The following is a 15,210-nucleotide window of genomic DNA, read 5'->3' as shown; positions in this document are numbered from 1 at the left end:
CGCCGCTGCCGCTGTTCTATTCAGATGGTCGTCGCTCATCTGAATAACGGCAGCTGGTTGGCTGTACGGAAGTGCATATCAGAGCCAACGGCTCTAATAGGCTTTTCCGAGTACAGCCCTCGGGTCCCGGAAGCTTATACAAGGAACGCACTAGGGATGCACTCCTTGTATAAGACTGACAGGCGTCTCAGCCAATCAGGTTGGCCTTTTCTGGCTAGTTTAACCTGATTGGCTGAGACGCCTGTCAGTCATCGAGGGCGGTAGAAGACATCGAGGGGCGCGGATGGCTGACTCCAGTAAAGGTAAGTGCCGGGCGGGGGGGAAAGGGGCACTTTACAGGGCACAGCGGCGACATCAATGGGCACAGTGGCGACAATAGGCACAGTGGGGACAATGGGCACAGTGGGGACAATTAAAGGGCACAGCGGTGACAATTAAAGGGCATAGTGGTGACACTTAAAGGGCACAGTGGTGACAATTGATGGCACAGTGGCTGTGTTTGATGGCATGGCACAGTGGCTGCGTTTGATGGCAAGGCACAGTGGTGACAATTGATGGCACAGTGGCTACGTTTGATGGCATGGCACAGTGGCTGCGTTTAATGGCATGGCACAGTGGTGACAATTGATGGCACAGTGGCTGCGTTTGATGGCATGGCACAGTGGTGATAATTGATGGCACAGTGGTGACAATTGATGGCACAGTGGCTGTGTTTGATGGCATGGCACAGTGGCTGCGTTTGATGGCATGGCACAGTGGTGACAATTGATGGCACAGTGGCTGCGTTTGATGGCATGGCACAGTGGCTGCGTTTAATGGCATGGCACAGTGGTGACAATTGATGGCACAGTGGCTGCGTTTGATGGCATGGCACAGTGGTGACAATTGATGGCACAGTGGTGACAATTGATGGCACAGTGGCTGCATTTGATGGGCACAGTGAGGCTGCAATTTTTTTTTTCGTTTGCGCCCCCCCCCCCCAAAAATTTTGAGCACCAGCCGCCACTGATAGTAGATAATCATATTACAACCAATGCGGTGGTCATTCGTGCCACCTGTGCGAATGTTTGAGACATTTGCACGGTGAATTATTTTTGCATAGACCCCCACCTGCAATGTATTAAGCATACATAAGCTGAAGGTTCAATTGGGCTTTAAAAATCCTCAACGCACAGAACGCCCGCGGCATTGCCATATTTAGGGGGGAGGGGCATATTAATATTTAGGAAGCTATATAAACTAACATCCTTCTTCACAAGGAAAGCGAACGCTAATTTTTAATAACATCAGATCAGAAAAAGGCCTGCCTGGTAATTATAACGAAAGACGATTTTTTTTTTCTTCCTTTTACTTTTATCCCAAATATTCAAATCCTTCCTGTGAAAAGTAGATCATTAAAAAAAAGAAAATTATAGCTGCGTTCGTGCCAACCAGAGAAACTATATTTAGTTTAATAAAAAAAAAAAAAAAAAAAGCAGCAGCATGTGTTAACAACACGACAGGAAGCAAATTATAGACATCTAATTATATACCGCTCACAAAACCTTGCGCTTTAATAAATATAATTGCGCTGGATGTGAGCTCGTCCGCGACCTTGACGGGAAGATGAAAGGGGCCATCAAAGTCATTCGAAGGTCACATGAAAGCTTCGGAATTGATTGTTCGATTTCTCGCATGTGTGCTTTTTTTTTTCTAATGAAGAAATGCAAAAGAGCGCGCGGCCTATATAAGGCTGAGATGAAAGACGAGCGTGGGAGAAAAACACGCGTTCGCTTCCCAAGGTGTGCAGATGTGGTTATGGCGCTGCTGTGACTCAAGCTGTGATACTTTTGTGCGAGAACTTTAAAGGCCAACAACTACATACTCGTTTCAAAGGAGCCTTGTAGCTGGCAAAATATTTACAAAGTGATACAGTAAAAAGATCGAAAAGTAAAAAGAAGCAATGGTTGTTTTAATGTTTTTTTAAAAGCAAACTGAACTTCCAGTTTAAATCAACTCAATACATTCGAGACAAAGTGTGTCCTACAGTTTATTGTCTTTAGAAAGCAGCCACAGCCTGAGTAGAAAGCCTGTCCCCTGCCAACATGCTGCAAAGAATAACCTTAGCGTAGAAGCAGTGGTCTCTCTGCCAAGGTCTGGCACACCCCTTGCTAGAGCTCTCCAATCAGCTGGCACACCCCTTGCTAGAGCTCTCCAATCAGCTGTTGGTCTGACTCACTGTGGGTGGGCTTCGAACCTCTGCAGAGTGACCTCTGTGTCCACACAGACAGCTAGAGCTCCACTCATTTTCTTATTGAATCCTATGTAAAGAAAATGTGTGGAAATGTGTGTGAATATTGGGTGAAACAATGATAAATAGACCCAGGGGAGTAACTACAGGGGTCACAAGGGTTGCAATTCCGACCCAGGCTCTATGCTCCAGGGGGCCCATGCGGCTCCCCTCTTCACCTGGACAGGAGGAGCAGCATATAGAGGAACCGATGCCCTCCATGTTCCTCCTGCTGCCACTGAATGCTCGCTTCTCCTCCTCTCTCCCACAGGCATTCAGCAGCTGCAGGAGAAACATGGAGGGCATTAGTTCCTCTATATGCTGCCCCCTCTGTCCAGCTTCTTTCTGTGGGCCCCTCTGCTCTCTCCTGGCCCCTTGTGATCTTCCCTGGCAACCTCTCATACCGGCCCCCACACCTCCACCCTGCTCTGGTCCAGTGCTCCTCTCTGGTCCTCCCTATGCTCTTTTCTGGTACCCATGCCCCCCCCCCTTTTTACAGTCCCATACTTATCTCCGCCCCACTGGTGTTTCCTGCCCTCCCTTCTCTTGCCGGCTGCTGCAGGGATGTGTCAGGATGGAGAGCGGGGAAGGGGCCCCTTCCAAATCACTGCTCACTGTTTATTCATAACTGAAGTGTAGTAAACTGTTTACTATCCTTTCAAATTTGAATGAACAGGAAGCTCTGTACAGAGCTATTCCTGTCCATTCATTCCGTGCAGATTAGGTAACAGCGATGGAGATTGAGGGCTGTGTCTTCAGTCTTCTTTCTCTGTCTCAAAGGTGAAACATCAGAGATCTGTTTAGACCCCTGATATCTCACCAAACCCCCCAACAGGGCTCATAATTTTTTTTTTTTTTAAATAATACTGATAACCACTTAAGACCCGTACCAAAATGCAGCTAAAGGACCAGGCCCCTTTTTGCAAATCGGAACTGCGTCGCTTTAACTGACAATTGAGCGGTCATGCGACGTGGCTCCCAAACAAAATTTGCATCCTTTTTCCCCCACAAATAGAGCTTTCTTTTGGTGGTATTTGATCACCTCTGCGGTTTTTATTTTTTGCGCTATAAACAAAAATAGAGCGTCAATTTTGAAAAAAATTCAATATTTTTTACTTTTTGCTATAATAAATATCCCCCAAAAATATATAAAAAAAAATTTTTTCCCTCAGTTTAGGCCGATACATATTCTTCTACCTATTTTTGGTAAAACAAATAGAAATAGGCGTTTATCCGTTGGTTTGCGCAAAATTTATAGCGTTTACAAAATAGAGGATAGTTTTATTGCATTTTTATAAAAAAATGTTTTACTACTAATGGCGGCGATCAGCGTTTTTTTTCGTGACTGCGACATTATGGCGGACACTTCGGACAATTTTGACACATTTTTGGGACCATTGTCATTTTCACAGCAAAAAATGCATTTAAAATGCATTGTTTACTGTGGAAATGACAGTTGCAGTTTGGGAGTTAACCACAGGGGGCGCTGAAGGGGTTATGTGTCACCTATTGTGTGTTTACAACTGTAGGGGGGTGTGGCTGTAGGTGTGACATCATCGATTGTGTATCCCTATAAAAGAGATCACACGATCGATGACACCGCCACAGTGAAGAACGGGGAAGCCGTGTTTACCTACGTCTCTCCCCGTTCTTCAGCTCCGGGGAGCGATCGCGGGACTCCAGCGGCGATCGGGTCCACGGGTCCCGGTCACGGAGCTTCGTACATATACGTTGATGTGCCCAGCCTGCCATTCTGCCGACGTATATGTGCAGGAGGCGGTCCTTAAGTGGTTAAAAAATAATTTACAAAAAATACTGACACCAGTGGCGGAACCAACAGGGTGACAAAGGTCGCACTTACGACCGGCCCTGGCATTCCACCACTGGACTCAGAGGGAAGGGCCCCCAGCTGGGGGTCAGGGGGCCTTCATGGTTGCTTGTACCGGAGCACTGAAGGTTCTAGTTATGCCTTTGAATAGACCACCTTATTTTTTTAATCTAAACAAAACTTTCAGGCATATGGCACATGGTCCCCCCCAGACACAGTAGGAAGAGAGTCATTTTTGTCCAGTATTTAAACTGCTTTAAGAAAGTTCATGGGACTGCGGCATGAACGCTGGTGAATAAAGGCAAATGCATGACCAACCCCATATCTTCTTATGGCCTTACCTGACCAACTCCTGACCATGCACCAAATCTTCATCACTTTCAGAGTAGCTACAATAGGTGATAACACCATGAAGAACTCACCGATGGCTTGCTGACGAGCCAGTACGCCTGTTCCTGGCATTCAATGACGATCCGATCGCCTTTTCGTCGCTGCTTGGCGGCCCTGTTTGTAGAAAAATACCGCATGGATTAAAGCCATGATCAATGGACCTCCTCAACTATTTTACTAGAGCGCTAAGCGCGATCTCTGCCTTCACTTCTAGGGAAATGATGCACCACGGTGCATACATTTCTCCACACAGATCTCAATGGTTTCATTCACTCTTCATTCACTCTTCATTCACTCTTCATTCACTCTCCTAAATTTCTTAAAGCTGAACTTCAGGTATGCATTGTTCATTACCCACCATCTTTTTCCAAATTTATTGATTGTTTGTTGATGTGCCCAGCTTGGCCAAGGCAAGTACACATCTTCCATACCTGTGTGAGGAGTGTGTAAATGCTCCTCTTCCTGACAGCTGCTGGTCCACATCCAGCATCCTGGTTCTGGCTATAATGCATTCTCCCTGTCTGTCCACCTGCAAGGTGATTGATGTTGATCTGGGTGGAGACCAAACCTGATTTAAGCCAGCCAAGGCCTCAGTCTCATGCTTGTGATATTGTGTTTGTAAGACGTGCTCCAAGCTCTCAGTTTGTCTGTAGTGCTCTACTGTTTGGATTGCCTTGTTGACAACCTCAGATAGGCTTTCGACTACTCTCTGAACCCTGTCTGTCTTTTGACTATGGATTTGTCCCTGACTATTCTGAGTCTGCCTTGTATCTGGACTGTCTTTGAACCTGCAGTCTCATACTTGTGATATTGTGTTTGTAAAGGCCCATACACACGATTGGACTTTTTGACAACAAATGTCAGACGGACCTGTTTGATCGGACAATCTGAGCGTGTGTACGCTCAATCGGACAAATGTTTTCGATTTTTCATCGGACAAATGTTCTCTGTGAAAACAGACTTTCCAGCAACAAATGTCCGCTGGAGGCTAATTCGATCGTGTGTACACAATTCCATCAGACTAAAGTCCAAAGTACAAACATGCATGCTCAGAACCAATGCTAAAGATCAGACAACAGCAGAAGTTGCCCACAGGGTGGCGGTAAAGAGCTGAAAAATGTGATTTTGTGAAAGTTGGCTGAAAAAGTCCTGCAGTATGTATGCAGAACAAGTTCATGGCCAACGCCCTTCGAACAAAAATCCACAGAAAAGTCAGATGGAAGTCCAATCGTGTGTATGAGGCTTAAGACATGCTCCAAGCTCTCAGTTCGTCTGTCCTGCTCCGCTGTTTGGATTCCCTTGTTGACAACTTCAGATCGGCTTTCGACTACTCTCTGAACCCGGCCTGTCTTTTGACCATGGATTCGTCCCTGACTATTCTGAACAATGTCTGCCTTGTATCTGTACTGTCTTTGAACCACTCTGCCTGTCTGCCAACCACAAGTACCTCTTCGTCGTGCTCAGTTCACACCTGCCCCAGCAATAAGTACCTGCTTGCCTCAAAGGAAAGGGGGCTGCTATAGGTGAAGAACACATGAGCTAGCTATAATGCCATCCGGGGCCCTGGGGCCCTTTAATAATAATTATATATATATATATAATTATATAATATAATTTTATATATATATAAAAAAGAAATAAAAAAATATATAAAAAAATATATTTCTTTTATAAAAAAAATATAAAAAAAGGGGGGGGTTGTCATCCAGCCCCTGGGGACCTCCAGACCTAAAAAAAAATAAAAAATTTTTTTCCCTTTAATAAAAAATAAAATAAAAATATATTAATTTTTTTTTAATAAAAAAAAAAAAAAAAAAAGGGGGGTTGCCATTTTTTTTTTTTAAAGGGGGTTGCCATCCGGGCCCCTGGAGACCTCCGGGCCCCTTACAGGTGTACTGCCTGTACCCCTCTGATGGCGGCCCTGTATATAGGTAATACCACAAGAAATTGTTGATCCAAGGAATATCCAATTTCCTCTTGATTGGTTCATCTTTTATTAGGGGTTTTTTTTTGGCCTCACTTTGGATCAGGTGTGGGAATAGCATTGTGTATATAGGGGTGTTCTATTTATTTTATTCTATTGATTGAACTAGATAGATCTGTGTCTTTTTTTAACCTAACTATTTAGATATATATAAAAGATCATTCAAAGTTTTGTTTTCACCTCTAGGGGCCAGAACCACGAAGCAGTTACGCTGGCGTATCTATTGATACGCCGCGTAACTGCTAGGTTGCTCCGGCGTATCTTTGTTTTGTATCCACAAAACAAGATACGCCTGAAGCTGGGCTAGATCCGACTGGTGTACGTCTTAGTACGCCGTCGTATCTAAGGTGCATATTTACGCTGGCCGCTAGGTGGCGCTTCCGTCGATTTCCGCGTTGAGTATGCAAATTATCTAGATACGCCAATCCACAAACGTACGTCCGGCCGGCACATTTTTTTACGTCGTTTCCGTAATGCTTTTTTCGGCGTAACGTTACCCCTGCTATATGAGGCGTAGCCAATGTTAAGTATGGACGTCGGGCCAGCGTCGAATTTTCCATTGTGTACGTCGTTTGCGTAAAACGTTCGAGAATAGGGCTTTGCGTAGAATGACGTTCACGTCGAAAGCATTGGCTTGTTGCGGGTTAATTTGGAGCATGCGCACTGGGATACCCCCACGGACGCCGCATGCGCCGTTCAGAAAAAACGTAATTTACGCTGGGTCAAGACGTATTAACATAAAACACGCCCCCCATCTCATCCATTTGAATTGCGCGCCCTTACGCCGACACAGTTACACTACGTCGCCGTAACTTACGGCGCAAATTCTTTCAGGATACGGAAAATACGCTGAAAGTTACGGCGGCGTAGTGAATCGGAGATACGCTACGCCGGACGGAAAAATGCGCGGAGGTACGTGGATCTGGCCCTAGGTACGCAATGACCTGCCCCTCCATGTAAGACTTTTTTTCAGAGCTGTCCATTCGGTGTCTTAAGTTGTTTATTGGCTGCCATTGGATGCTTTTCTTCCTAATCTTTTTTTATGTGAATGTGTCCCATTGTCATTATCGTGTTACAAAATTCCTTTTATTGCTTTGTACCTTTTGAAATATGTCATTGCCCTCTAAAAAAGAATAAAAAAAACTATCAAAAGGATCCGATTGACCTTCATTGCAGGAAGGGAACATTGTGATCTATAATCTTGTGACATTCTGTTTCTGGGAACTTCTTTTTTTAGTAAAATGTTCTAGTTATATTACGTACTGATAAAACATTAAAGGGAACTTTCACTAGTTTTGAAAAAGAACATTTATTATGATTATTGATGCTCCCATAGAGTCTAAAAATATAATAATATTCTATAATATTTTACATATCTACAGTATCTCACAAAAGTGAGTACACCCCTCACATTTTTGTAAATATTTTATTCTATCTTTTCATGTGACAACACTGAAGAAATGACACTTTGTTACAATGTTGTGTAGTGAGTGTACAGCTTGTATAACAGTGTAAATTTGCTGTCCCCTCAAAATAACTCAACACACAGCCATGAATGTCTAAACCGCTGGCAACAAAAGTGAGTACGCCCCTAAGAGAAAACGTCCAAATTGGGCCCAATTAGCCATTTTCCCTCCCCGGTGTCATGTGACTTGTTAGTGTTACAAGGTCTGATGCCCCGTACACACCATCACTTTATGTGATGAAAAAAAATGACGTTTTTAAAAACGTCACTTTAATTGACCGTGTGTGGGGGAAAACGTCGTTTTATGTCTTCTAAAAAACGACCAAAAAAAATTGAAGCATGCTTCAATTTTATGTGTCGTTTTTCAAAACGTCAACTTTTACTTCACAGAAATTGACCGTGTGTAGCAAAAACGTCGTTTAAAACGACGTTTTTTCACCCGCGCATGCTTAGAAGCTACTTATGAAGTGAGCTTCAATGGAAAAACGTGGTGGAACGTAACCTCACTTTGCTAGAACATTGTGAGAAAAACGATGGTGTGTAGGCAACTTCGTCTTTGAAAATTGAAATTTCAAAAACGTCATTTTTTACTTCACAGAAAATGTCGTTTTTTTTCATCACATAAAGTGATGGTGTGTATGCGGCATCAGGTTTGAATGGGGAGCAGGTGTGTTAAATTTGGTGTTATCGCTCTCACTCTCTCAAACTGGTCACTGGAAGTTCAACATGATACCTCATGGGAAAGAACTCTGAGGATCTGAAAAAAATGAATTGTTGCTCTACATAAAGATGGCTTAGGCTATAAGAAGATTGCCAAGACCCTGAAAATGAGCTGCAGCACGGTGGCCAAGACCATACAGCGGTATAACAGGACAGGTTCCACTCAGAACAGACCTCGCCATGGTCGACCAAAGAAGTTGAGTGCACATGCTCAGCGTCATATCCAGAGGTTGTCTTTGGACGTATGAGTGCTGCCAGCATTGCTGTAGAGGTTGAAGTGGTCGAGGGGGTGGTTAGCCTGTCAGTGCTCAGACCATACGCCGCACACTGCATCAAATCTGTCTGCATGGCTGTTGTCCCAGAAGGAAGCCTCTTCTAAAGATGATGCACAAGAAAGCCCACAAACAGTTTTCTGAAGACAAGCCGACTAAGGACATGGATTATTGGAACCATGTTCTGTGGTCTGATGAGATCAAGATAAACTTATTTGGTTCAGATGGTGTCAGGCGTGTGTGGCGGCAACCAGGTGAGGAGGACAAAGACAAGTGTGTCTTGTCTACAGTCAATGATGGTGGTGGGAGTGTCATGGTCTGGGGCTGCATGAGTGCTTCCGGCACTGGGGAGCTACAGATCATTGAGGGAACCATGAATGCCAACATGTACTGTGACATACTGAAGCAGAGCATGATCCCCTCCCTTCAGAGACTGGGCCGCAGGGCAGTATTCCAACATGATAACATCCCCAAACACACCTCCAAGATGACCACTGCCTTGCTAAAGAAGCTGAGGGTAAAGGTGATGGACTGGCCAAAACCCTATTGAGATTCTGTGGGGCATCCTCAAATGGAAGGTGGAGGAGCGTGAGATCTCTAACATCCACCAGCTCCGTGATGTCGCCATGGAGGAGTGGGAGAGGACTTCAGTGGCAACCTGTGAAGCTCTGGTGACCTCCATGCCCAAGAGGGTTAGAGCAGTGCTGGAAAATAATGGCGGCCACACAAAATATTGACACTTTGGACCCAATTTGGACATTTTCACTTAGGGGTGTACTCACTTTTGTTGCCAGCGGTTTAGACATTAATGGCTGTGTGTTGAGTTATTTTGAGGGGACGGCAAATGTACACTGTTATACAAGCTGTACACTCACTACACAACATTGTAGCAAAGTGTCATTTCTTCAGTGTTGTCACATGAAAAGATAGAATAAAATATTTACAAAAATGTGAGGGGTGTACTCACTTTTGTGAGATAATAGAGAGCAGGAGGAGTATGCAGTCCCAATCAGAACAGCCCTGGGTGACAGCGCGGCTCCTCCACAAATACAGTACAGTGAGTGAGGGTTGTCACTCTAGGACAGGAAGTGTGATAATAGCAGGATAACAGGAAAAAGCCTAAAAAAAGAAAAGGAATGCATCCGCCATTCTAATGCCGCGTACACACAATCATTTTTCGGGTTGTAAAAAATGTCATTTAAAGCGATCGTGTGTGGGCTTCAGAGCATTTTTCGGGCTCTGAAAAACGACCAAAAAAAAATTCGAACATGCTCTATTTTTTCACGACGTTTTAAACAATGTCGTTTTTCGGTTTGTAAAAAATGATCGCCCGTGGGCTTTAACAACGTGAAAAACCTGCGCATGCTCAGAAGCAAGTTATGAGACGGGAGCGCTCGTTCTGGTAAAACTAGCGTTCGTAATGGAGTAAGCACATTCATCACGCTGTAACAGACTGAAAAGCGCGAATCGTCTTTTACTAACACAAAATCAGCTAAAGCAGCCCAAAGGGCGGCGTCATCCGCATGGAACTTCCCCTTTATAGTGCCGTCGTACGTGTTGTACGTCACCGCGCTTTGCTAGAGCATTTTTTTTTTCACGATCGTGTCTAGGCAATGTCGTTTTAACGATGAAGTTGGAAAAAACGTTGTTTTTTTCTAGAGCCTGCAAAACGTTGTTTTTTACAAGCCGAAAAATGATCGTGTGTACGCGGCATAAGGACTGGTGCAGCATATTACATTTTTGTTCTTGGGTTTGGATATATGTTGCAGTTTCCTTTGAAGTAAATACCCAAGTCTGGTACAATTTCACTTAGAACCGCGCTAAATCAACATTATGGGCCAGATTCTCAAAAAAGCGCCTATCTATAGGCGGGCGTAGCGTATTCTCAAATACACTACGCCGCCGTAACTTAGTGAGGCAGGTCCCGTATTCTCAAAGAACTTGCGGCCAAAGTTACGGCGGCGTAGTGTAACTGTGCCGGCGTAAGCCCGCGTAATTCAAAGTAGGCTAGTGTGGGCGTGTTTTATGTTAATGTATCGTGACCCGACGTGATTGACGTTTTTTACGAACGGCGCATGCGCCGTCCGTGAACGTATCCCAGTGCGCATGCTCAAAATTACGCCGCAAATAGTCAATGCTTTAGACGTGAACGTAAATTACGTCCAGTCCCATTCACGGACGACTTACGTAAACTACGTAAAACACGACGCTGTTCGTACGTTTCCGACGTCCATACCTAACATGACTTACCCCTGCTTTATGAGGGGTAACTTTGCGCCGGCCTATATGTCTTACGTAAACGACGTATCTTGCTACGCCGGGCGCACGTACGTTTCGTGAATCGGCGTATCTAGCTCATTAGCATATTCGACTTGGAAATCTACGGAAGCGCCACCTAGCGGCCAGCGTAAATATGCAACTAAGATACGACGGCGTAAGAGACTTACGCCGCTCGTATCTTAGCCGAATTTATGCGTAACTGATTCTAAGAATCAGCCGGATAGATACGACGGCTCTCATTCGGACTTACGACGGCGTACATGGCCTTGAGAATGGTCCTTTGAGAATCTGGGCCTATGAGACCAAATTCAATAAGAAGAGGGATCTTTGGCCTTCCAAATGGAAAATAAATAAGGTATTTTATTTCTTGTGTTCTGAGCTGGATTTTAATTCACATGCCTCATTGAAGGAAAAAAAAAAACTCACTGAAATATTTTTGTACGTCTGTAAAAAGGCTTGCTTTAATAAGTACGGACAAATATGGTTCGATGTGCACATGCAGCAAAAATCACAGAAATCTTACACATTATTATGAATTTTTCATGGCGGATTTACATGAATATTTTATGGGCGCCTTCTGTATTAAGTATAGCGAATAAACACTTTACTTATTCATGGGGATTTAAAACACTCTTAAAGGAAGGGAATGTGTCTATAAAAGCGCGGTGCATCATGGGTAATTGCTTTACGTTGCCTGTATTTTCTTTAGGGACGTGCATGTATCGGCTTACAAGCTTGATTAGTCTGACTGTATCGCTCCTGGTGTGTCAAAGTTTCTGCATTAACCCCTGAATTAATTACACAAAGGGTGCATTTATATAAAAATTATTAGCGATTTGGTGAGAGTGCACATACATTCGTTCTGATTGTGATTGGGGCAAAAACAAACAATGGGGTAGATTCAGGTAGCTACGCTATAAGTTACGGCGGCGCAGCGTATTTACTCTACGCCTCCGCAACATACAGGAGCAAGTTCAGTATTCACAAAGCACTTGCTCCGTAAGTCGCGGCGGCGTAGCGTAAATGGGGCCGGCCCTGCCCGGGACAAATCTGCAAAATGCGGGACTGTCCTGGGCAATCCGGGACACGTGGTCACCCTAGTTTAGAGACTAATATCTAAACAAGCCTTAGCTCATCCCTGACGGTAAGTAGGGAACTTAACACAGCAGGGGGTGCAATAAATATTTCCTGCGTGCTAGCAAATGTTGCAATTGCTCTTTGGTCATTTCCTTTTTTCCATAAGAAAAAGGAACAGTCCTTTGTGGACTAAAGCACCAAAAATAATTCTCATCCCGAGGAGGACTGACACCTGGGCACTCCTTCTGGGACAGGCAGAAATGCAATATCGGCACACATAGTGCTGTACGTCTTACTTTTCAGCCAGAAGGCTGTGATTTGATGTCACTCGGCGTGCTTTGATATAACAGAATAAGATTAATTTTTCATTTTCCAGCTGAAAACTAATCTGGGCCTTATGAAAAGACGTATGAGGGGGATTAGTCCTGACATGACGAACTGTGAGCTAATGATGACTGGATGTCTTCTGCTCATAACGTGGAGATATCAGATTCGCCCCCCCTCCTCGCGCTCGGCGTGAGTCAATATGAAATAAATAACAATAGTTTACTGTCAACGATTTGAGGCAGATTGGGCCTGACAGGCCGAATTAATGTGCCAAGGAAGAGCTGTGGCCTTGTCTGTACTCATTTTAAGACCTCAGTCAGTTCTCGTTTACAGTCAGTGGACCTCAAATTGTCAATTGAAGCATCATTTTAGGCCTGTTGCCCAGGAGTTACTAGAGGAATTTATAGAGATTTATAGACATTATTCCGGGTACAGACGAGAGGATTGATCCGCGGATACGGTCCGCCGGACCGTATCCGCGGATAAATCCTCTCGAGGATTTCCGCGGATTTGGATCCGATGGAGTGTACTCACCATCGGATCGAAATCCGCGCCGAAATCCCATCGCGATGACGTGTCGCGCCGTCGCCGCGATGATGACGCGGCGACGTGCGCGACGCTGTCATATAAGGATACCCACGCATGCGTCGAATCATTACGACGCATGCGAGGGAGGGAATCGGACGGATCGATCCGGTGAGTCTGTACAGACCACCGGATCGATCCGCTGAAGCCGATTCCAGCGGATAGATTTCTTAGCATGCTAAGAAATTTTTATCTGCTGGAAATCGGTCGGCCCGAAAAAAATCCGCTGAAAAAGATCCGCTGGGATGTACACACCAGCGGATCTATCCGCTGGAACTGATCCGCAGATCAATTCCAGCGGATAGCTCCTCTCGTGTGTACGGGGCCTTAGTCTCTGCCTTTCCTTCTGTAAGCTACTCTTCAAAATAAAAACTGAGATGATTATTGGTTGCTGTTGGCAGCACGAGAAGTTTTTACTTCAGATGTTTTTAGACAAGACTCAGATGATTGTAGGTCTATGGCATAGCTCCCAACTCTCCCTGATTTCGAGGGACTGTCCCTGATTTGGAGCAATGTCCCTCTGTCTAGGGTGCCCACGTGTCCCGGATTGCCCGGGACTGTCCCGCAATTGACATGTCTGTCCTGGGTCCTGGGCATCTTCATTCCGGGACAATACAAGCAGGCCTGTCGCTACAAGGCAGGCAAACCAAGCAATTTCTTGGGGCCCCAAGCCGGCCTGGGGCCCCAAGCAGGGCCCTTGCTTGCCGCCCTTGCCGTGCTTCCTACAGCCGTCTGAGTGCTCTATAGTGAGCCTGCAGCACTGCTGCCTCGAGTCGTCACTTCCCCTTCTCTGTGAAGCGTGGCCGAGCAGCTCCTCTTCCTTCCTCCTGTCAGTCTGGACTCCGGCCGGGTATCGCGCGGTACAGGAGATTCAGTTTCCTGTTCCCGGCCGGACTGACAGGAAGTGCACAGTGAGTGCTCACTTCCTTTCAGTTCGGCCGGGAACAGGAAATTGATTCTCCCCTCGCGCAGTACGGACTCGGTAGGGAGGTGGGCTTGGGGGGGAGTAAAAAGAACATAGGGAGAGGGGTCCGGGGTGGAGTAAAAAGAACATAGGGAGGGAGGGGGGGCCCGGGGGAGTAAAAAAAAACATAGGGAGGGGGAGTAAAAAAAAAACATGGGGGGGGGGGGCGGGAGTAAAAAGAACATAGGGGGGAGGGGAGTAAGGACACAGGGAGGGGGAGGGGGAGTAAGAAGGACACAGGGAGGGGGGAGGACGACACTTTTTTATTTATATAAAGTGTGAGTGAACTTAAACTGTATCGCTATGCTGTGGTTCCTGTGGGCTTTGCGTGAGTGCGTGTGTGTGTTTGGTGGGGGGGAGGGGTCGGGCGGCCTCCATGTCCATTTTGCTTGGGGCCCCCAAATTCCTTCAAATGGCCCTGAATACAAGGTCCCGGGATAAAATAGAGGACACAGCCACCTCCTACTAACTACGTTTCTGGAACTGGTTGCTAGGGCCAGTGTTGCCTGGCATCTTGCAACCAGTGACAATTTACTCTCAGACAGTGAGACCGGGAGCGAGGCCTGCGCCTAGTGCAGCACTGCTGTCCCCACCCACCTCGGCACCTCCTCCTTCTCTGGCACCCAGCGGCAAGCAGAAGGGACTGGTGTGATCTTCACTCTCTTTCCTTCTACGCACGCGGCTCATGCAGAGGGAGTTACATCAGCATTGCATCTGGTGGCAGGCTATGGGTGGCAAGCGGCACTGCATCTGGTGGCAGGCTATGGGTGGCAAGCGGCACTGCATCTGGTGGCAAGTGGCACATTCACCTGACAAATTCCCCATCAACCCCAAAACTACATTACCCCCCCACCCCCCTTATCTTTTTTGGGGAAGGTGAGAGAGGGGGTGTGTCCCTGAATGGGAGTTTGGTTGATAGGCAAAACTGATGGGCACTGAAAGGCTGCAATGCTGGGTACTTGTGGGTGGCACTGATATGCAGCACTGATGGGGATTGATAGGCAGCACTGATGGGCACTCATGGGTGGCACTGATAGGCAACACTGATG

At 45.9% G+C, this 15,210-nt stretch overlaps 1 protein-coding gene across 1 annotated transcript in view; it reads right to left on the bottom strand.

Annotated features, from left to right (window-relative positions):
• RGS11 (regulator of G protein signaling 11) overlaps window positions 1-15,210 on the bottom strand; it is a 137,074-nt gene that overhangs the window by 61,868 nt on the left and 59,996 nt on the right. Inside the window, exon 8 of the mRNA XM_040356370.1 lies at window positions 4,520-4,601. Coding sequence (XP_040212304.1) covers window positions 4,520-4,601 — 82 coding nt within the window. The remainder of the gene's footprint in view (window positions 1-4,519; window positions 4,602-15,210) is intronic.

This window comes from Rana temporaria, chromosome 6 (assembly GCF_905171775.1).
Source record: "Rana temporaria chromosome 6, aRanTem1.1, whole genome shotgun sequence".
Classification (NCBI taxonomy): Eukaryota; Metazoa; Chordata; class Amphibia; order Anura; family Ranidae; genus Rana; species Rana temporaria.
The sequence above is the reverse complement of the archived record's forward strand: the minus strand, read 5'-3'. Positions and strand labels throughout refer to the sequence as shown.